At 43.3% G+C, this 21,814-nt stretch overlaps 1 protein-coding gene across 4 annotated transcripts; it reads left to right on the forward strand.

The window, feature by feature from the left end:
- Positions 1 to 474: 474 nt before the first annotated feature.
- On the forward strand, positions 475 to 18,717 carry NDUFAF3 (NADH:ubiquinone oxidoreductase complex assembly factor 3). 4 transcript variants are annotated; one of them, XM_086939326.1, is made up of 6 exons: positions 475 to 570; positions 6,221 to 6,327; positions 8,238 to 8,430; positions 13,134 to 13,200; positions 16,743 to 16,843; positions 18,246 to 18,717. In XM_086939326.1, the coding sequence occupies exons 2-6, from the start codon at positions 6,239 to 6,241 to the stop codon at positions 18,342 to 18,344; spliced, it is 549 nt and encodes a 182-aa protein (XP_086795452.1). In that variant the 5' UTR covers positions 475 to 570; positions 6,221 to 6,238; the 3' UTR covers positions 18,345 to 18,717. The 4 variants fall into 4 exon arrangements, with proteins under 4 accessions (XP_086795452.1, XP_086795451.1, XP_086795450.1 ...); XM_086939325.1 differs by having other exon boundaries at positions 484 to 562; XM_086939324.1 differs by having other exon boundaries at positions 491 to 642.
- Positions 18,718 to 21,814: the final 3,097 nt, after the last annotated feature.

Raw genomic sequence — 21,814 nt, forward strand, 5'->3', positions numbered from 1 at the left:
CTACTCTGCATTATCTGAGTTTAGGAACAATTATAAAATAATTATATGTGAGATAAAGTACCCCCTACTGTACATTATAAGGATATTGCAAGACAAGGTGAGTTTCATGACCATATAAAGGTACAACGCTGCAGGCCTCTATCAGGTCATTGAACTCGAGGTCCCAGCATTCAAAGAAAAAATCTGAACTGGAGCAGCATGCATGCATGGACATGGTAACTATGTAGTATGTGCTGTAAAGGAAACAAATGACGTCCTTGTGTTTTTTTTTATACTTTATAATTTCAGTACAAAAACTTGCTATGCACGTAAAAAAACACCGCCAGGTAGAAACCTTCGGTTTTCAGGGTGTAAATGAAATCGCCTGGTCGTTTCCGCCTCATTTCTTTGCAGCCTGTGGTGCAGTTCCACCTCCGGCCGCCAGATGCCGCTGTGGGCCGCAGCGCCCGCCCTCAGACCCGGAAGTCTCCTCTTGCCCCGCCAGCCGCGCCCTCTTTGACAAGGTCAGCCTGTGCTGCCGCTGCTGCTGTGTTTTTCTGCCTGTGCTGCCGCTGCCGCTGGGGTGAGCAGGTGGGGCCGGGGCGGGCGCCTGCACTGAGACCCCCTTCACTGCTGCCGGACTCTGACCCCTCACCGAGGCCGGTGAGTGCGGCCCCGGCCCGGAGACTCCGGCCCTGAGACCCCTGACCCGGCCCTGAGACCCCTGCTCTCCGCTCTCCTGCTCTCCGGTGCAGACCAGGACTCAGCCCACTCGGGGTCCCGCCCCCCCCATACTCCGTGGGAATCCTCGCTTCACTCACATAAAACGGGCTTTCTCAGCACTTTTACTTCTATACGTCTACATTTTTCGTCATCTCTGTAAGGATGTACCCGTTTTGTAATTCTTGCCCTTCTGTACTATATTTGTAAATATTGAACCCCTTGTAACTATCCATGTAATAACATCAGGCCACTGTAAAGCGCTCTTGCACCTTTGGGTAATTTCCATGATACATGAAAATACATTTGCCACTTTTTCCCAATTTTAAACAATATATAATGTTGTTGTTAAGGATCCCCGACCCCCCTTCCCCCCTTCAATAGCTGGCAGATAAACAACTGAGGTGCATGGAGATGTGTTATGGCGTAAAGTGCACAGGATCACAAAATGTAAATTAGGTCACATGGAGGCGAGTGGTAGGATAAGTTGAGGCTGTATTGGCCTAAATGTCACTAACATCAACTGGCTACAACATCATTTACTCATGAAACAAAACAGTGAGTAACTCAGCTTACAAGCTGAAGCGTTAGTTGAAGGGTGAAGCCCTGGACTCTCAGGAACTTGAAGCACTATTTTGAGAGTGACAGCAGACGCTGTCCAAAGTCTGTCCAGGCTCGTTTATCAGCAGGCGACAGTTCACACGATCACAGTAGTCTCAGACTGTGGCATGGTAGATCTGTGAATTTGGAAACTTGCATGAACTTCTTCAAAAGGAAAGGAAGTGTGTGACGATGACGTTCATAACATCGTGGTGTGATTTTTACAGTGATGAACACGTAGGTGTTATACAATCCTTTTGAAGCCTTTAGTCTTAAACTGTAGCCCATTAACCAATTAGGCTGTTGCTGGTATCCCAAATGCGGTATTTAATGCATGGATTACGACCTCAGCAAAGGTGTTAGAAAAGGTCGTGACCTCTGGACGTGGCAAAATTGTCCATGGCAATAAGGAAATGCTAACCTAGCAATACTCAAAATATGGCCATGGGGCCGCATGCTGCCCACCTGACCTTTACATGCGCCCCCCTAGTCAACAGTAGCACAGGGCTGGTGTTTACTCAACTCAGCACTAACATCGAAAAGCTGTCAAATAAACAGGCACGCATTTGTTTAAAGGTTAATAAACATTAAATCAAGTCACTAATATTTCTCGCACTGCTTAACTTTAGTAACTCCTTAATTTGTAAAGACCTCTTGGAGAAAAAGTGTAAAAATATGATAAAGTATCTTTAGAATTAAAAAAGTGTATTTCTTTAACCGCATGCGCGCTAGCGGTTTTCCCGCTGAGCGCTGCGATTTTAAAAATCCCGCGTTACGTGACAAGGTCAACTCGTCACACGCACAGCGCAGGTAACGCCCATGACTAGCTGACCATGTCACACGCATCGAAGGGGTTAACATGCAGAACCGTTTCACCTTAGTACATAAGATTATCTGTGCATTGAGAAGAATTTTCTTTTTTAAGTGATAGTTTTCATAACATGGATTTAGAAACATTCTTTCTTCCACCCACAATGACAGCAATGCCAATACTGAAATAAGAGGCAAGTCCGTTATTTGCATTCTATGGGTGGCCCTGAGTTTCTATTATACTTGAAAAATATAGTTTAACACAGAAGATGGTTTTTATAGGGCATATATGGAAGTCATGTATTTCAAGGTCCTCTTAAATGTGACAATGAAAAAAAAGATAGTGGAATAAAACAATTGGCTGGGATCAAACAGTTTGGGGTTAGGCGTGGAAGATTGGATTATTTCCAGGTATTCTGGTTTCACATTGAGCAATTCGGCTACTAGAAATATATTTTTGGATTCCCCTACACCCACCGTAACGGCAACCACTCACCTCCCAGTCCTGTGACTGCCACCCTGCTGGCATCAGTGCGGCCCTCAGTCACCTCTCAGACCAAACTTTTAGCCCCAGGGAAATTGTTTGCAAGTACCCATGAGCTACCATTTGCAATCAGCCTGAACAAAAAAATAACTGCCACTTCTTCCTACACATCTTGCAGTGGTTATCAGATTTTTGGTGGCTTACTAAGACTGCTGTTTACTAGCTTCTGAAAGGCATCATAGCCACCTGTGTTTTCTTCACCTTTCATCAAGAAAAGGGAACCACATTTTCTATATTCGGAGGCTGTTGATAGCCACAAGTGTCTCGAGGCCCAGGTATCTCCTTTCTGTATGGGGAATGGCCAAACAAGTTCTCTGAAGTATGAGTCTCTTCTGTTAAAAGGTGAGCCAGATCTGAAGAAGTCTAACTGCCTGGCTGCAGCCCCTTGAGATTACATTGTCAGTACATGCTTTTAGTCTTTTGAGATTTCTTCACTGCTGAGTCAGCCAGATCCGTCACAGTTTATAGAGTGGGGATCATCATTTCACACATTGTTGGTTCCAGCATTATCCAATACTAGTAGGTAGTTTTTTTTATTGTAAGTATGTTTTTTTTTACGAGGGAAGGGTCAGGACATAGGCAGTGGAAAGCAGAAGAAATTGTCAAGATTTTTATCCTTCCCAGGCTTGTGGACAATGTAAAAGCAACAATCTTTGGGTTTTAAACCCCATCATTTAATGTGAGTGGTATTATAGTCTTCAGGTTGCCAAAGATTGACAAGCGCTTGATGATCAGTGACAACTATACATTTATTTCTGTACAGGAACAAATTAAAATGTTCACAAATCCACACCGGGGCCAAGGCTTTTCAGCTTGAATGTAAGCTTTGTTAGACTCCAGTGGTCATATAATATAAAAAGAACGTTTGCACTTGATTTTTTTACGATTTATGCACTTTTCTATTACGGAAAGGGCCGCAGATTCTTGTGCAACTCTTTCAATAACACCTAATGCACCTTTGCAAAAAGTGTGCTAGTTTGATAACAAAGATGGATGTTTGCCTGGTGTGTCCGCTGCCTACCCAGCACTGACAAGTAAAGTGGTTGCTGGGGACTTAAATTCGTGCTGCCCCTCTGACCTCATTGGGCAGTTTGATTGCTGCTCACTTTATCCATTGGTCACTGTTTCATGCCTTCTGTGTTCTTTCGGCTCCATTCACCCCCTTTGCTTCTGGGGCTGGTGGGCCTTCACTTTTGGCCCTTATTGTCACCCTCAATCCCTTATTTTTGCTGCTTGTCATTCCCAGTCTTCGTATCATGCCACACTCTTTTTGTATGGCTGTGTCCTGCAGTTCTTTTGCAGGGTGAACACTCTGTCTTCCTAATGTTCGCTCTGCGGGCTGGCCTCTGCCATTTACCTCATTTGCATGGGCTCTAAGCCCCATGCAAACAAGGACATCATTTACCTTATTCGTTTACCGTATTGGAAATGGGCAAAAAGGCATGAAACCTATCCTGAGGCACACTGATTATGTGCCACATATGAGTGGCACACAGTCCGTATGCTTCCAGAGGGTGCATCTTGGGCAAGGGTACCGGTCAGATCATTCCACAGGAACCTTTTTTTTAAAAAAATTTTTATTAGCAAGTTTTTCCCATATTTTTCATTACATACAGGGCACGACAATAGCATTTACTTTACAAATATCTGATCATGTTGACAAAAAAAAACAAAAGAAAAGAAAAGAGAAATAAAAGAAATTAGGCAAAAAATACAATGTTTTGTAAATTCAGTGCATAGCGAACAGTAGTAACATTTTCTATCCGATTCCTTCTAACCAAGTAAGTGTCTAACTCCAGTCTTCAATCCAGACTCTCTTCCTTCCAGCGAGTAACAGGTCCCCAGATCTGCCTACCAGTTTTCCTACCCTTTTTCCCCTTTCTTGCGTAAATCTCTATCTCCAAATTATAAATTGAAAGTAGTTTTGCCAGCCATTGGTGGTATGATGGAACTTTAGGATCCAGCCATGCCGATGCAATAGTAAGTCTTAATACTGCCATAGCCATGAACAAAAAATATTCCCATATCTCGCCTACTCTGCAGCTACTCTGTTGTTGATCATCCCCTTCTTCTTTTACCCCCAAGAGTATAATTGAAGCTGTAAGAGTCACATTTATTCCTAAGCTTTGGAAAAAACCCTCAATACTTTTTATCAATGGCTGTAAATAAGGGCATATTGCAAAAATATGTAGTAAATCTGCATCGGAATCCCCACACCTGAAACAATTAATTCCCGTTATACCACCCCATTGAGCTATTTTTGCAGGCGTATGATATAAATGAAATAATGTTTTATAATGTTGTGCCTGTAAGGGCGCTGAGCATAACAGTGTGCATCCCATTTCTAAGGAAATATCAAAAGTTTCCTCACTAATGTTCAAGCTATGTTTCCACTTGCTTGCCCATTTCTCTATATCATCCTCTCTTGAAGCCAGTAGTTCTGCATAAAATCTCTTGATGGTACAGTCCTCCCCTGCTTGTATCACTTCCATAATTGCATTTTTATTAAATCCTAGCAGACCGCCCTTCCACATTCCACAGGAACCTGAAGAAAAAAATGGATGCAATGCCACAGAGCCGCAATTTCTGGATGTTGTGTGGCACATGATACATGAGAAACAGGCCATGCCTGGCAGACATAAATGGGAGATGGATAGGTTGCAGGTGTTTGTGGAACAAACAGATCATCAATGGAGTCTCATACCTTTTCACTGAAATCATTGGAAAAGGTGAACAAAGGATCCAGTTAATATTGGGTAAACAGACATCAGAAATAATGGAAAGGAGAGCCTGTGGAGTCTTAGGTGCTGCTCCTGTGTCACTTGACCAATCAGTAACAGCAACCTTTCCACCAATTGAAGAGTAAGCAGCAATGCAAGGTGTACTTATGAAACTAATTCTTTGGGGGAGCGGCGCGCCTACATATGTGAGTTAACTTTTATAAGTAGTCTGATTTGATAAAAACTGAAGCCCTTGAAGGCAATATGCCCTGCTTTTTTCTCCATATGCTCTTGGGTAAATCTTCAGGTTCAACCTAGGCAGTGTACTGTGAACCAGAAATAATAGCAGCAGTAATGAACTCAACGCTAGAGGCCAAAGTAAAAGACACAAGGTATGCCAGGGTTTACAGTCAGCAGCTCTACTCACAGAACCCACTGGACATGGCCTTCAACTTTGGGACCTGGTCTAATGTGCATTCTGTGGAGTGCCATCCTTCAGCCTGGACTGTCACCCAACCCAAGGATACAATGGGCACGCATTTCAGAAGTGTCCAGAGGGCTGTACGCACAACCCACTGTGAATCAGTGTTGTTGCTGAACCTAATCTGCAACATGTCACTGAACTTACCACCCCTCCCCCACAGCTCAATGGGCTATGCCTGATAAACACTGGTGAGATGTGAAATCACCAATGGTGTTATCAACAATCACATACATAAATAGTCTCTTTTCCTAGGATTCTGCCATCAGTCCTCCTCACTCTTGTTATTGCTCTCTGTAATGTGGTTTGTGATTGTTAGTACATCTTGAGGCTGATGCTAATACCATTAATCTTTTGTTTTCAAAGACGTAACCAAGAATCACCATGGTGGCTGTGGCAGCACTTAGAAGGTCTTGGCAAGTGCCAGCACGTTGCTGGAAGCTCAGCAACACCGCTGCGAGGGCAGCAAACTGGTGAGTACCCTGCAAGCAATGTGATGAGACAAGAGCCAGAGTAGTTAGAATGCTAGCCAACTGAGAAAATCCAGTTATTACACTTCTGTATAAATCATTGGTACCACCTCACCTGGAGCATTCATTCTGTCCAGCTGTGGAGGTCATAGCAACAGAAGAAAAGCAGGAAAGAGAGTGCAGAAGAAAGCTACCAACATTTGACCATATCTCCATCGGCAACCTTATGAAGAGGGATGACAGGTCTTAAAGCTCCAGAAGAGAGGAGTGGAGTATGAGTTACGCTTAGTTATTTAAATGTATTGAGCAAGAAAGAATCTACTGGAATGCGGCCTCCAGCAACTGATACATTTGCAAGTGTTCTACCCATTGCATTTGTATTTTCCGGGGCCTACTGTTACTCCTCGGCGGATGGAGACATTGAATGTATTACGGCCCGGGTCCCTTGTTAATGCTTGTTGCCCAGTGGGTCATTACTCTCCATTTCAACATTCATGTCTATCAGAGGCTTTATGTTTTATCTGCATTTGTATATTTATGAAGCATAAACCTACTTATAAAGCACGATAGAGCTGTTAAGATTTACGAATATAAGCGATTAGGAGAGCAGGTGCAACTTACTGGAGTGACATGTAGTGACTCCACATATAATGTCCTTGGCCGGAGTCATGCCGATCTGTTTCTTTACAAACAATATGCCCTTTGAAGAGATTAGTTTTCAGTTTTGTCCAAAAGTGGAGGAAGAAAGGATCCAATTAAATCTGTGGTGAGAGTAAACTCCTGATTCTAGGTATGTAGCAGACAATTGGTTGGCCAATAATCTTCTTTGTGATTTTTTTTTTGTCTTTTCTTCACCTTGTGATGTTGCTGCATTTGCTGTTCAGCTCACTGAGTATTATGGTCAGTTTTCTTGCTATCGAAGTGTATTGGGCCTGTCTGTTGGGAATTGTGTGTGTTTTGGAGATCTGTATGTTGGACAATAAACATCAAGGTATCCCTCTACTGGAAGAGACAATTTACAGGAGGGTTATTGGTACATACAACGCCTATACGCCACCTCACTAGGAAGCAGGAAAATGGAAAAATAATATTTTTTTTATAAATAACCCATGCCCACTCTAATAGTGGCATGCTTCATCTTCAGGTTCACCACGCCCCCTAAAAGTCAGGGTGGGTTCCACCATATTCCAGGGGGCTCTTTGTATATTACTATCAATGGGGACGTAACATGTACGTAAGCATTCCTCATCCACTCCAAAGGTATTTCTTTATTTGTGGGGTGGATGGGATAGATAAGAATTTACCTCTAAAATGGGCAAAAAGGATACTATGGTCTTATGACCCTTTTAGCACCAGCATGTTACTTCACTATACTACTGGCTGTTCAAGGCCCGGGGCATTTGTCGGTACGGGTTTGTTTTTCTAGTCCTTCTTTGACTGTTTGGCTCTTACGTCAACTAGTTTTGGCCACCAAAGCTATTCTAAGGGGTCTTCTCAGGCTAGATACAAAACAGCCTTGTTTAATCCACATTTTTGTGCTCATTAGTTAAATGAAGATTGCTCTCTGGGGTGCAGTGATTAAGTATCTCTCAGGAACTACTGTATCCCAAATTACAAGAAACTCGGGGATCCTCGAGCTGAGGTTAACCCTGATCGTTTGGCTTAATTCATATGTACATGGTTAGGGAACCTTATTGTGCCTATACGAGTAATTCGAAGATTCACCATGGGTTGGAATTCTGCGCTTCTTTGAAATGACTGATTTAATTTATATAGTATTGGCATGGCTGGTGCATAATTTTGCTGAGGAAAAGCTATCCGCTGAACAAAGTTCGATATCATGTTCTAAGCTCACCTTTCTTTTAAATTTCCCACCGCTTTAGTTCCTTACACTGTTGTTATTTTCCCCACAGGCAGCCCTGTCGTGGTCATCGTCTCTCTCCTTCAGATGATGAGCTTTACCAAAAGACCACAATTACCATGCTCCAGAAGGAGTCTCCTGACATGATGTTCATTGATAGCTACAGCACTGAAGGCTTCGTCATCAACGGGGACAAGGTCATAGGCCCCTGTGTGGTCTTACCTAGGGTCATCCTTCAGTGGAACGTAAGCAAATTATACGTACATTTTGTGCAGCCTACGTACAGTCTTATCCATGGAGCATGTTAGCAGTCTGGAATCTTAGAACTAAAGATAATCTGGTCCTAAAGGGACAAGTGTGGGCTTGTGTATGTGTCTGTGATAAAAAGTGGTCATGGAAATAAAGGTGTAACAGCTAGAAAAGTGTACTAGTCATGCATACAACAGGTAGGCGTCGGGACAGCATTAATGTTGTTTGTGTGCAGAAAACTCTGGGGACTGCTAAAACAGGAGGGTCTAAGGCCAAAATCAGCAAGCATGTCAAGAAGTGCTGTGATGCCAGCTTCTCCCTGACCTTCTTCGACTCTTACATTCTCTGCAGGTCATTCTTCACCCAGTCCAGTCTGAAAGTTGCTTGTAGCGGGTTCGGGAGATTATTCTTCAAATGTGGCAGGTTCATGACTGCATCTCCTTTACATAAGAGTGACCATAACTCCCTTGGAGCATCGTAGGAAGTGGAGTAGATGCTGCAACCATCATCAAAAGATTGACAAAGAAATGGATAAATAATAAGTTCAGCACGCATCATGCACCCCGATTCTTCACTTTAGAGTCGTGAACTATAGGTTCCTAAATGCTACCAGTAAATATGTTTATTGATTTTTTTTTATACATATTGGTTTGCAACAAAGGATGTGGTGATGCAACGCTTATTCTCTTTTTACGTGTCCACCTATCAGACTACTGGGAAAATATGGAGCACCATCCAGTCCATATTCGGCATTTATGTACTTCTTATCTAGGACAATGTACTCATTGGCCTGGTAATTAATTCATTAATTAGCAACCTTAATATCTCTTGGCTTAACCAGTCTTGCCTTCCTGATAACACTGACATCTACAACATTTACACAGAAGTTGTTGCCATACTTCTGACTGGCAAGAACATCTAGGTCTGCCATTGCGCAGATGGCAAACAGGACCAACTGAATATCTCATGCAGTGGCAGCAAGACTCACCCGAGAGACTCACCCGAGGGACTCCCTCTCCATCATTCAGGTTTGAATGCCAAGTGACTAACCAAAGCTGAACCCCCATAGTTTGCTCTACCAGAGATGGTAAAGTATGTGAATGGCTGACAGCAGCGAGCCTAGATTTATTCACCCCTCACCTCATAAACATATCTAATTTATCAGATGTCACATTGACAGCAGTCTCTGATTCCTAACCCCCTTTGAAAAGAATACTAAGGCAGCGTAGCACCAGCTTGCCTTCTACGTACTACCTTGTAAGGGTCAGTCAGGCTGACACAAGCTCTCACATCTACGTACCGCCGTGTAAGGGTCGGACAGCCTGGCACCCGCTAACACACCTACTCCCCCCCCCCCCCCCCTTGTATGGGTCGGACAGTTTGGCAGCAGCTCACACATCTACGTACCACCTTGTAAGGGTCAGGGAGGCTGACAGCAGCTCACAAATCTACATACCACTTTGTAAGGGTCTGACAGCCTTGCAGCAGCTCACACATCTACGTACCACCTTGTAAGAGTCTGACAGCATTGCAGCAGCTCACACACATAATACCTTATTAGGGGTCAGACAGCCTTGCAGCAGATCACACATCTATGTGCCAACCTGTAACGATCGAACAGGCTGGCACCAGCTCACATTTACGTACAACCTTGTAAGCATAAGAAAGGCTGGCACCAGCTCACAAACCTACATACCACTTTGCAAGGACCAGACAGGCTGGCACCAGCGAACACATCTATGTACCACCTTGCAAGGGTCAGACGGGCTGGCAGCAGCCCACACACCTACATACCACCTTTCCAGGTTCAGACAGGCTGGCACCAGCTCACACATCTACGTATCACCTTGAAAGGTTCAGACAGGCTGGCACCAGCTCACACATCTGCGTACCACTTTGCAAGGGCCAGACAGGCTGGTAGCAGCCCATACACCTACATACCACCTTGCAAGGGTCAGACAAGGGCAGCAGCTCACACTTCAAGTGTGTCACCCTGCCTTTTAGTATTCCACAACGGAATTGCAGTTCAATCCCTGTTATATCTCACCCGTACAGTGGTAGCCCTTTGCTTACTGTTATCCGAAGCATCACCTTGCAACACTGCACCAATGAAGAATATCCTCAACACAGCGACAGCTTTTAATGGATTCAGCTCTGACACTTTAGAGGATTACACATAAAATTAACACAAAATGTGGAATATATTGAGAGTTGCGTCTTTGTTGCTGTCGGGAATTACTCCGTCACAGCAATAGGGACCATATCTGAATCGGCAGAGAAGTTGAAAAACCATCAGGTGCTTTCCCTGATGCATCAAAAAGATCTGGGTATTTTTTTATTTCAATAAAGTTTTATTGAGTAATTTATAGTTTAACATCTGAGCAAGAGCATATAAACATAATGATAATGTTGAACAGTCCTATAAGGGTGAAGATTTCCCCAACGCATGAACCTGGTCCTAGAATATTTTGATTCATTTATTTTCTAATGCACCCCCATTCAGTTCGTTTGAATTAGAACATGGGCCCAGATGTACAAACCTGTCACACAACTCAGGGTAGCACCCAAAGTTGCTGAGCAGCGTTGCGTGACAGGGAAAGAGCAGGAAAGCTCCATATCCACAGAGAGATGGTTTTATCCTGCTCTCTCCTCAGTGCTGGCGCAGAATCATGTAGCCTGGCGGCACATATAAACCCTTGCTCCATAGCGCAAAGGTTTCTGTGGGATCTGGCATAGGTCTTCTACTGAGAGTGTAGCCTTCCAGTACAAAATACTATACTTAGACTCCCTGTAAAACGTCTCCCACTTCGTATGTGTGCGGTACAGTGCTGCTCACATGCAAAGTCATTAAGAAAAGAGAAATAAAATACTTTCTCTTATTTAACACCTACTTTTAAGTAGCATTAGTTTTCTGTGCAAAATATTGTGTACTATTGTTAGTAGATGGGGTTCTGCATCACAAACCATGTGTGGTTACACAGGAACCACCCACGGAACACCCCCTTCAAAACAGATTAACGCAAAACAGTGCTTTATGCCGGTTTGCATTACCTTTTCGTACAAACCAATGTACATACCATTTTGCATTGGTTTGTAGATCCTGAAAAGTATTTTGCGTTGGGTCTGCATTATAAAAGTAACGCAAACCAGACACAAAATCTTTATAAATCTGGCCCATTGCGTTATAGAGAGGCCAATGCAGGGTTCATTTAACTCAAAACGATTTTGTGCTGGAATTCAGGTGAATCGCAAGAATAAATCAGGTTATGACTATTTATATTGCACCACATGCATGCTTTTCTGGGTAATATTACAGGAGAGACCAGACTATGTTACCAGTGTACTTTGGAAGACCCACACAGGACAGACTTTTCTTTTTGTGTGATAGAGGACTCCTTGGAGAGGCAACGCTCTGCTGTCAGTGGCAGAGGGTGAGACACAGATAGGCCTGGTTCTGAAGTCAAGGTAACAAAAAACAGCCTGGAAGGCCAAGGTCAGCACCATTTATTGCAAAAGACTCCAGAGGTCAGACTTTGTAGTCAGTGTGACAAGAGGGAGACAAAGATGGTCCTTGATCTGCAATCACTGTTACCCAGGAAATACATGGGATCTAGGTTCTTTTGTAGTATAACTGGTGCTTGTGTAAAGCGCTCCAATAACTTTGGTTTGAGCTCACACTATATATAACTTGAGGAAAAAAGAGTTTAACGGGCAAAATACACCAAAGCAAAGCTCTACAACCAATGCAGCTGTTAGAGTCATAGAGGCCAGAATCCGTTGTCAGTGTGACAAGCAGGAGACCGAGATCAGCTATGCAGTACGTGTAACCTGGACGACCCAGAGGTGCCAGACTGTGCAGTCAGTGACTTTGGTGGTCCATAGATGCCAGGGTCGTCTGTTAGTGGAACAGGTTGGGGATGGGGAAAAGGCAGGCTCTATGACCAGTGCAGCCTGGGAGACTCAGAGATTCCTGGCCCTGTGGTTATTAGAGTAGAGGGAAATGGGCCTCAGTAACCATGCTTTCTTCAATGAACAGGTGTTTTGTACTCTTGAAAGTTTTAGAAAGTCTCAAGTGAAGAGTAGATACAAGTATTTACACCCTACTTCATGAATTAAGAACCCTAAAAGAGCACGCATTTTGGTCAGCTTGACACAGGTGGGCCGCAGTACTTTATGAGAGGTGAAGCTGAGCAGCCGTACAGCAAACAGAAACATTGTTTAGAGAGTGCCAGACACTGCACCTACTCTACCAATACTTTGCCACACTTTGAAGATCATTTTTAGCGCCTGGTTTTCTTCAGTTTCTTCTTCAATTCCCCCCGTTGCATGTACATTCATCCAACATTCATTAAACCTGCATATTATTTCTCATTTTCATACAGCGCAACTCATCGAAGGTGGTCTCAGTGACATGTGTGTTCCTGAATAGTATTTGACTGCATCCAGTCTTGTGGATCAGTACACAGGTGCACACGGTTGAGTGGTTGTTGACTTAGATGAGTGCTTCTACTGCAGAGTTGTGTGTTCTTGAATATTGTTTGAAATGTTTGACCGCACTCTTTCTTGTAGATTAGTACACAGGTGCACACTGTTGAGTGGTTGTTAGCTTAGATGATTGCTTCTATTGTGGATTTGCAGTATTAACAATTTCCTCAACTCCTTAAAGAGCCTTCACTGATGCTGTCTCCTCTCTCTGCAGGTTGGGTCTTGCAAAGATATCTCGGAGGAAAGCCTGGCCCTGTTCCACATGCTGGAGCCCAGGATAGGTGCGTATACAGAGGTGCTCAGTATGGTATTTATAGTCCTACTTCAGTAATAGTGGCATCCGACTCCACACTAAGTGTAACTTTGAAGTGACATGATCAGGTGCAGTACCTGAACCTCCCAGGGGCACAAGTGCTTTGAAGATTTCCGATGAAGAAGGGGGAGCGAGAGGTACTGCAGGTCTGCGTTGAGTAGATTAAAAGGGGAACTCCAGATAAAGGTTTATTTTTCCTTCAGGTTTTTTTCAGTTCCTCAATATCTGTTTTTATGCATGTTGTCTTGGTTCATGCAAAATCCCTGAAGCTTTGAAATAGGTGTTTATTCTTCTTATATCGAAATAAATCACCCTATGCTCTACACAATCCAAACATCTGTCTCTCTAAAAAACACATTTTTGAACAATATTTCAATGGTGAATTTCTTAACACCTCTCGTGTTTACCCATTTTGGCAATATCATCCCCTCCGGGAGCTCACAAATTACATCAAACGCTTTGTTTTAGTAGCTAGCTGCAAATCTGATTTACTTCTCTTCGAATTTCCTTGTCCTTCTTTGATGTACACACCACCAGGTGGGGCTTCTCATTCTCTGTGGTTTAGGAAACCAGCTCTAGATCGGATGCACCACAAGATTTACATTCTCTGAGCATTGTCATCATACTCCTCTGAACAAACTGTAGTATTCTACATACAGACTTTACAGTTGACTCTATAACCTTTCTGTGCTAACTTTTTTGCAGACCCATACATCCTCACTCTGCTCGGCCCTCTCCTCCCCCACTGAATTGTAATGCATTTGTAAACACATGGGATCTTTGGCATTTACATGTTATTTCTCTCCCCTAGTTCGTTATATACATTTTTTATGCTTGTGTTCTCTCGGTTTCATTTTTCTCCAATCTCTTTATAGACCACAAAACCCCATAGGACTCATTATTGTGTATATAACATGTACATTGTATTGTTTGATTTTGCATTTGATATCTCTGCCTTTATAATCTTTCAGTACAATGTGTCCATATTGAATATTTCCTAATTGTCTGTGTAAGGCACTCTGACACTTTGGTCTGTTTTGAGCTTAATACAACCTAAGAATAAATAGGTCGATAGATAAATAGCTAATCGCCCTACACAAACTCTTCCTGAGTATCCAAGGCGTACTGCACTCTCAGAGGACAGCTGCTGCTCAGTCTCCTCAAATTGCCAGAGGAGTTATTGCAAGTCCCCAGTAGTACCCGGTCAGGTGTGCTACAAGGCTCACCCTGTCTTCCTTTCTGACACATCCTGAACTAACAAACATCACCTGATGCAACATTCTTGGCTGAACTGCCACATCAAGAAAATGCTAACATTACAGCTGTTGTCAGGCTTATTACACCTAGCAAAGTAATCAAAGACGGGAATTGGAGGGTATAAGCGGTTCGTCACATATCACCCCAAAAACTAAACTCATTGCAGTAGCCAGCAGGCCCCTCCGAACATTCCCTTTTGGAGGGGACCGCTGGGTATTGCACCATCCAACCAGCATGGAGCACGAACCGATGATAAAGCATGTCACCTTGGTGGATGAGGGTACGTGCATCCTAAAAGGTATACTTCTTGTAGTATAGGAAGGATATCCACAAGACTTGGTTTCTTGGTGTCCCCCCTCCCCCCCCCCCCTCCCCCACACAAATGTGGACAGGGTTAACCTGACAGGACTTCACATTATTTTGCAATTACTAAACCTAGCACTTTACAATAAAGTGACTGTGTTCAGTAGTTATAGGACTCAGAACTACTCCAAAGACAGGATGGTGAGGACTGAAGGTAACAACACCCTTTCTTCGAAAAGTATAAAAAGAGCTGCACTGAGAAGCTGTCAAGTTTCTTCTTCGAAGACCTAGGAGACCCCATTCTCAGCACATGTCCCCCTTGAACAGACCCTACCCTACAACCAAATTCCTCAAAATTTTGTCTTTGTATCCTCACTGTGCAGTTTGTAGCTTTCTTGTAACTCCAGGCCCTGAAAGCACCAGCACCCTGGCTACCTTTCACCATACAACCAGTTCCATCAGCAAGCAGTCTTGTAGGTAACCACTGAGTCCCAATCTCCCCAGTCCCAGTAGTTAAAAGAACAGTTTCCTCAGTTAAACATGTTTCAACTTTGTTTGCAGAAATGTGTTATATAACACAACCTGTCTATTTGTAAAGTGCACATTAACCTCATAGGGCGGCATAAGAGATGTTTATTGTCACACAACACAGTGTTACTCACTGTCTGCTTCGGAACGATAATGGGCTACGACGACTCCTTAGATTGAACCTTTGACCATGAAGTCAAGCTCTCATTCCTGGAGCGGCTACATTAGTCAATGCGCCACTAGACCCGGCATTATAGGTCAAACTATGTTTTAATTACTGTCTGGCACTCCAGCATGTCAGAAAATCTGACATTTTATAGACCAATCATCATGGGTCGGTCACAAAGCATTGTGACACACAACTGAATTAGCCTACACCCAACCAACCATACAAAAGTCTGGAAATTGCCACCTAACCTTACTCGATCCTATCTCTAACAGAGGTACAAGCATCCAGCTACTTTGTCCCCCAGCTGAAACCTCAGAGCTCACCCAGGCCTGATGTCAGCCGCTGTGCCGTCATCACCCACTTGGATGGTTGGTAGACTCTTTTGGTGATCTCAATATGCCGCCCACTTATGTGCCTCTTTTCAAACAGCCCAGTTGGGAGACCTGGCCTCTGAGGTGTCCATATGCTAGTGGCTCAGAAAAAATATTATTCACCTGAGTTTGCAAGATGTCTGTTGGTTAATGTATTCTTGCACCTCCATTCCTGGAGAATCTCTCACTCTGGTGAGAGAGGCTTTCTCTTTCAGGTAGGGTACATACTAGCTGAAGTTCTCAAACTGTGGGCTCTTGCTGAACTGACTCGTGTTTCTGCTATATTCTTCAAACAGGTATACCTCAGGCACTCCCCTTCACCCAGCCAATCACATTCATCACACATGCTGGCAGCGAGGTCCTCTCATGCAGACCCCAGGCAATCACAGGCAGGCCTTCCAAAAGAGCTATCCGCCACTCCCACTTAGGTACTTTATGCTAATCACTCTACCAATAACATTTACTCATACATTCTGACAGCCGGATCCTGCCAATCAGCGTCTCCCACACCCTCTTACTGCCAAGAGAAGCCCACTAATATCCCACCATTTCTAGGCCCTGTCACAGCACTGACCACTATGGAGCCAGGCACATAGGTCGCTCCCACCATCGAATTCAGACTCTTGCTTGAGTGGGCATCCTTACAGCTGAGGCCTCTGGAAAGAGCAGGGTGTGTGACCTTTGAGGTCTGAGGGACAATCTTTCAGCCCAGGTACTGAGAGTTGGTTAATATTGGGTGCAGCCTCCTCTGATGGATTCTTTGGGGAACCAGCATAAGTAACTGTGCTAAAGTAAAAGGTTTTGCTTGTATGTGTGGCCAATATGTTGTATTTTCCTTAACATTCCAACATTTCCCTCTGCTTTTTGTTCCTACCACTTTAGAGATCCTTGTTCTTGGAACTGGTGACAAAGTTCAGCGTCTTGACCCTGCTATCCTCAAGTTCATGAGACAGAAAGGAGTAGCCGTGGAGGTGCAGGACACGGTGAGAGCTTAAACCCATCTCAACTTAAAACTTTATTTTAAAGATTTTGAGTGGACTGTCTAATTTTACTCCTTATAAAAAAAGGGTCAAGGAAACAGAAAGAAAGTTCAGAAAGACTCGGGTACCTGATGCGGTGGAGACGAGGGTCTAACTCCACTTGCCTACACATGTCAATCATACACTCTTATCTATATGGGTCGTATTTGTAGCATTAGTTCCACTGCAGGATTATGGGAACAGGTCATGTTTTGAAGGTCATACGTTCTTCCATGTACATATTGCATGAGCCCACAGCATGGGAGGTGCCAAGCTAAAGTAGTTCGATTTTGCCCCCGACTGCACCACTGGTGCACGAAGTGCTGCAGAGTATTTTTTTAATGTATCTAAGTTCTGTGCACATTTGATCAATCTATTTATTTATTTATTTTCTACTTCAGAAATTACAGGCTTGTGGGACCACATTTACTTTAGTTTTGTGTTGGCGCTCGTGTGACACAAACAGTAGTGACTATGTACTCATTATTGTGCGCAGCACCTAAGTGTATTGTCACACGAGCGCCAGCACAGATTTTAGTAAACAAGGGCCTTGGTCCTCCAGTTAAATGTGTTTTTGAAAGCCACAGCCTCAAACACAACTGTCTCCTTAAGATGTGTTGTAAAATGCAATAAAACATCAAAATATAACCTAACAGGTGATTGTCTGTGTAAAAGTATCAGCTTGGCAGAGCATTTGTTGTATATCCAGAAAGTCCAGCTTCAGAAGGCGGTACTTCCTTGCATTACGTTTTATTGCTTGTTTATATAAAACTCGCTCCCCTTGTGGGTTAGATTTGAGGATAATGCTGATTCTATGCACACCTATAGTGCCACGTCCTTGCATTTCAAACCAGGAAGCACCTCCTTCTGGACCTACACCCCTGCTTGAAACAATAGCAGCCCCCAGATCCAGCTGCTGGGTCTTTCTCCATCTGTGGACGTTGTGCAAGTGAATAAAGCAATGGAGTCTGAGGTGTGCGCGCAATCAGGTGGCTTCAGGTCTGTAAGACAGGAGAAGGGAACTGATAGCTTTGTGTTGTCCATCATGTCAAGCATGCAGTCGAACTACTGCCATTTAAAAGTTAAGGAGCTGCTAATATAGGAGTTGACGGTTCTTGCCTTAGTATGAAATGTTGATTACAGTGTGTAAAGACTATGGCAGTTAACAGCAGCATAGAGGCTACTCTCAATGGGGTGAGACTTGCTCTGAATGAGTGACAACCACGATGGCTATAATGAGCAAACCTTGACAGTGCATGAGTTGAATGTTATGTCAAGCAGGTTTCTTTTTCTTAATGACGAGATGGTGCATGATTGCGAATCCTAAGCATAGGAAAAGTTCATATTCTGCACTTTCTTCCAACAGCCCAACGCCTGTGCAACATTCAACTTCTTGACCAGTGAGAGGCGGCTTGCAGCTGCTGGTCTTATCCCTCCACTTTACGTAGAGAAAGAGGTTGTGTAAACTCAGAACAAATAAACCTACCGGGCCTGGAGAACAGACAGAGAATAATCTGCCTTCACTACCATCATTGTAACCACTGCCCATGGGGACTTACTCTACACAGGAAACTCAAGATACTCCTCTTCTTGATTCACAATCTACCATATTCTATGTTCACCAACTGCTGTTTTACTTTTAATTACAATGTATTTATACAACTCAGGAAAGGGTTGTAGGCAATGTTTGACTTATTTTGGCACAGAAACGATAGCCTGACCCTTACCTGGCTAGAGGACTGATATTCATGGATATGGTTTCCAGACTTTTAAACTATGCTGGAAGAGAAAGTGATTCATCCAAAAAACAAATAAAAATGGTTTGTTTTTGTCATTAACAGGGTCTTGAGTCAACTTGTTTTCCGCTTCATTCCACGTAATATCGAGATCTTTCATATTGTCCTTTTTTTCTTGGCAAAGAAATAATATTTTTTTGTTTTTGTTTCCAACATTTTGATTTCGTTTTCTAAGTGGACATTCAGAACATGAAACGCCAGTAGATTCCGCAGTTTGAATTTATACTCGCTACATTTCCTTCTGTCTTCTGATGACAACAAAAATCCATTGGCAAACCCAAACTTAACCTCGACTTTTCCTCTACCACTCAACAAGAGGCCTAAGGCATCCACCCGCCTTGGCAAAGAAGTAACGCAGCTCTGCATTCAGGGTGAGCGTTGATGGGGAACCTCCTCAACCTCACTATTAACACTGGCACAGCCATCCCTAACTGCACTAATACTTCTAGTAGGCCAAAGATGATAAATATTATCATTACTACTGGATCCTACTATTAGTTGTAGTACGCCAAGCACACCTACAATTAGTACCACTATAAACACTTCTGCTGTTAATACTACTATTGGTACTACTAAAACTGTTTCTACTCTCGCAAGTTCAAAACACTTCTATGGGAAACATACTTCACTACGAAGTCAGAACCACAATGTGCATTTACAACGAGGTCAATACAACACATTGGTACCACACGTTCCTTTACCACGCTAGTCGTTACAACGACTTGCTATAGGATGCGCGTTGTTAGACTGGTGATGGATGTCAAATCCAACACCTTTTCTATTGTTGCGCAGACTGGAGTTGGAATAGTAAACGATCCTATTCCAAAGTCCAGCGCCCCCTAAAGCAAGTCGTCATAACGAATTGCGTGGTAGAGGAACGCGTGATAACAATGCATTTGTTGTATAGGCATGCGTGGTAATCGCATATGGGTTTTCGTCATTCGACCTGCTTTTACTCCTCCAGGTAGTGCTGTAACTAATAGTGCTTTGTAGTTCGAGGATTTTTCCCTGTCTGAAGTCCACCAGTTCACTGGAATCTTTCTGATAGTGAAACCCCACTTACTTCTTTCCCCATTTATCCAAGGTCTTTGCTTCTCCTGCACCCCATGTCCCTTTTTATTTGACTCATGAGAATACTTCTGTCTTGCTTGGAAGTGCATCGTTGTAGATTGGCAAAGTGGGCGACCACTAAAAAGAAACAAAGCTGTGGTCGGCCACCCTGAGCCATGTCCTCATGTGCTGCTCTGACTTCTTGTTGACTTTTTTGTACAGTGGTATCCTGCCTGTGTATGTCCCTGTGGTTAAGGTTTTTTTCCCCATGTTTCCTTTAAAGTCGCTGTGCTCACGATGTCTTGGGGACATTCTGAAAGCTTCCCTAGGACTGCTTTTTGCCCATTGCTTACCATTTGCTTTGTGTTTTGTTACTCATTTGTTTGCATTCTATTGGCTGTCTTTATTCGTTTATTCGTTTTAGGCTGCCCGCAGTTCATCCCTCCTATGGAGCACAGCCTGATTACTGCATTCTTCCACAAGGGCTCTCTTTCTATAAGCAGACCTTAAAAATCTTGTTATGTTATTCAAAGGCAGAGGTCAAATGTCAGGCTCCGTCTTCAGAGGAAGCTTGGTGTGTACTTGTATTTCTCTGACTTCAAAGTGAGAGGATTTATGTGACAATCTTGCAGTTAAAGGAAATGCTTTTTTCTAGCACTCAACAAAATGTACATGTTTGTAAATGGACTGTGCAGATATTTAAACATTTACCAGAATTAGAAAAGCACAAAAGAAACGCATTTTTATGTAATTATGAAGTGTGGTGGAAACAAATATTTTAATAGATCAAAACAACTCAATTTATAAACTTTATTCGGTTCTTAAAAAGACACCATAAAAGCACAGATACAATATACATACACAAGTTAAAAAGCGATATTAATAATATTCAGTTTAAAAAGTATAAATGTTTAAAATTTTATGTACTTGATGGGAGGGCCAGGATAGTTTTAAGAAATTTAAATGTCCAATTCCATTAAGGGACAATGTCTCTGGTAGTCCTCAGTCTTGTTGCGATCCGAATGAAGTTTATCGTGCAAAATAGGGTAAAAGCGTCCTCGGCTTCCTGTAGGAATCTCAACGCCAGTTTCGCGTGCTTAAATTTTAGCTCTTTCAGGATACCCACCAGGAACTTGCGTCTTGGTGTCGCGTAGAATGGACACAGTAAGACAAAATGAAGGGTATCCTGCGGAGATCTATGAGCGCAACTCAATACACAAGGTGATGACATTTCATCCCATTAACGTTTGTGCACTGTATAATGTTATCAGTAAAACCATTTCTTTGCAAATAGAATGGTCATTTCAATTGAAAAAAATGTGTCGTCTGTAATGGCAGTGTGCTTCCACATCATGCATACTCCACTCAACGCCACACCACTCCACAACATGCAGCTCCAATTTCTACCTCTCCACTGTAAGACACTCTACGACACACCACTGCACTCCACAATATGCCCCTCCACTCTACAACACTCCACTCTATGAACCTCAACTCTACTCTATTCTATGCCACTCCTCAGCACACTACTGCAACTCCCTTTGCTCCACTCCACTCTGTGCCACTCCCCGACACTCTGCCACTCCACTGTTCAGCAACCATGCCAATCTGATACTCCACAGCATTCTAAGCTTCTCTACTCTATCACAAACTACTCCACTGTACTATACAACACTCTATGCAACTCCCATGCCACTTTTCTCCACTCTAAACTACTGCACGACACTCTACTCCTTCCATGACACGCTGTGCCACTCCATTATATGACACTCTACCCCACGACACACTACTCCACTATATGCCACTTTACTCCACTCTACTCCCTCCACAACATTCCAAATCACTCCACTCTGCCACTCTACTCCACGCCCCTCCACTCTTCTCCCTCCACAACATGCCATGCCACTATTCCCCAGTCTACGGCACTCTAGAATACTCTGCGCTACTCGGAACTCTCCTCTGCACCACTAACATTTAACTATGCTGTACAGCAGTCACGCTGGTGTACAATATGGCAAAAGCACATTGGCAATGCGAAGAGCTCTTTCATAGGCAAGACCTGTTGGCTTTTGCCAATGCTTGTTATGAC

Source organism: Lissotriton vulgaris, chromosome 9 (assembly GCF_964263255.1).
Source record: "Lissotriton vulgaris chromosome 9, aLisVul1.2, whole genome shotgun sequence".
NCBI lineage: Eukaryota > Metazoa > Chordata > Amphibia > Caudata > Salamandridae > Lissotriton > Lissotriton vulgaris.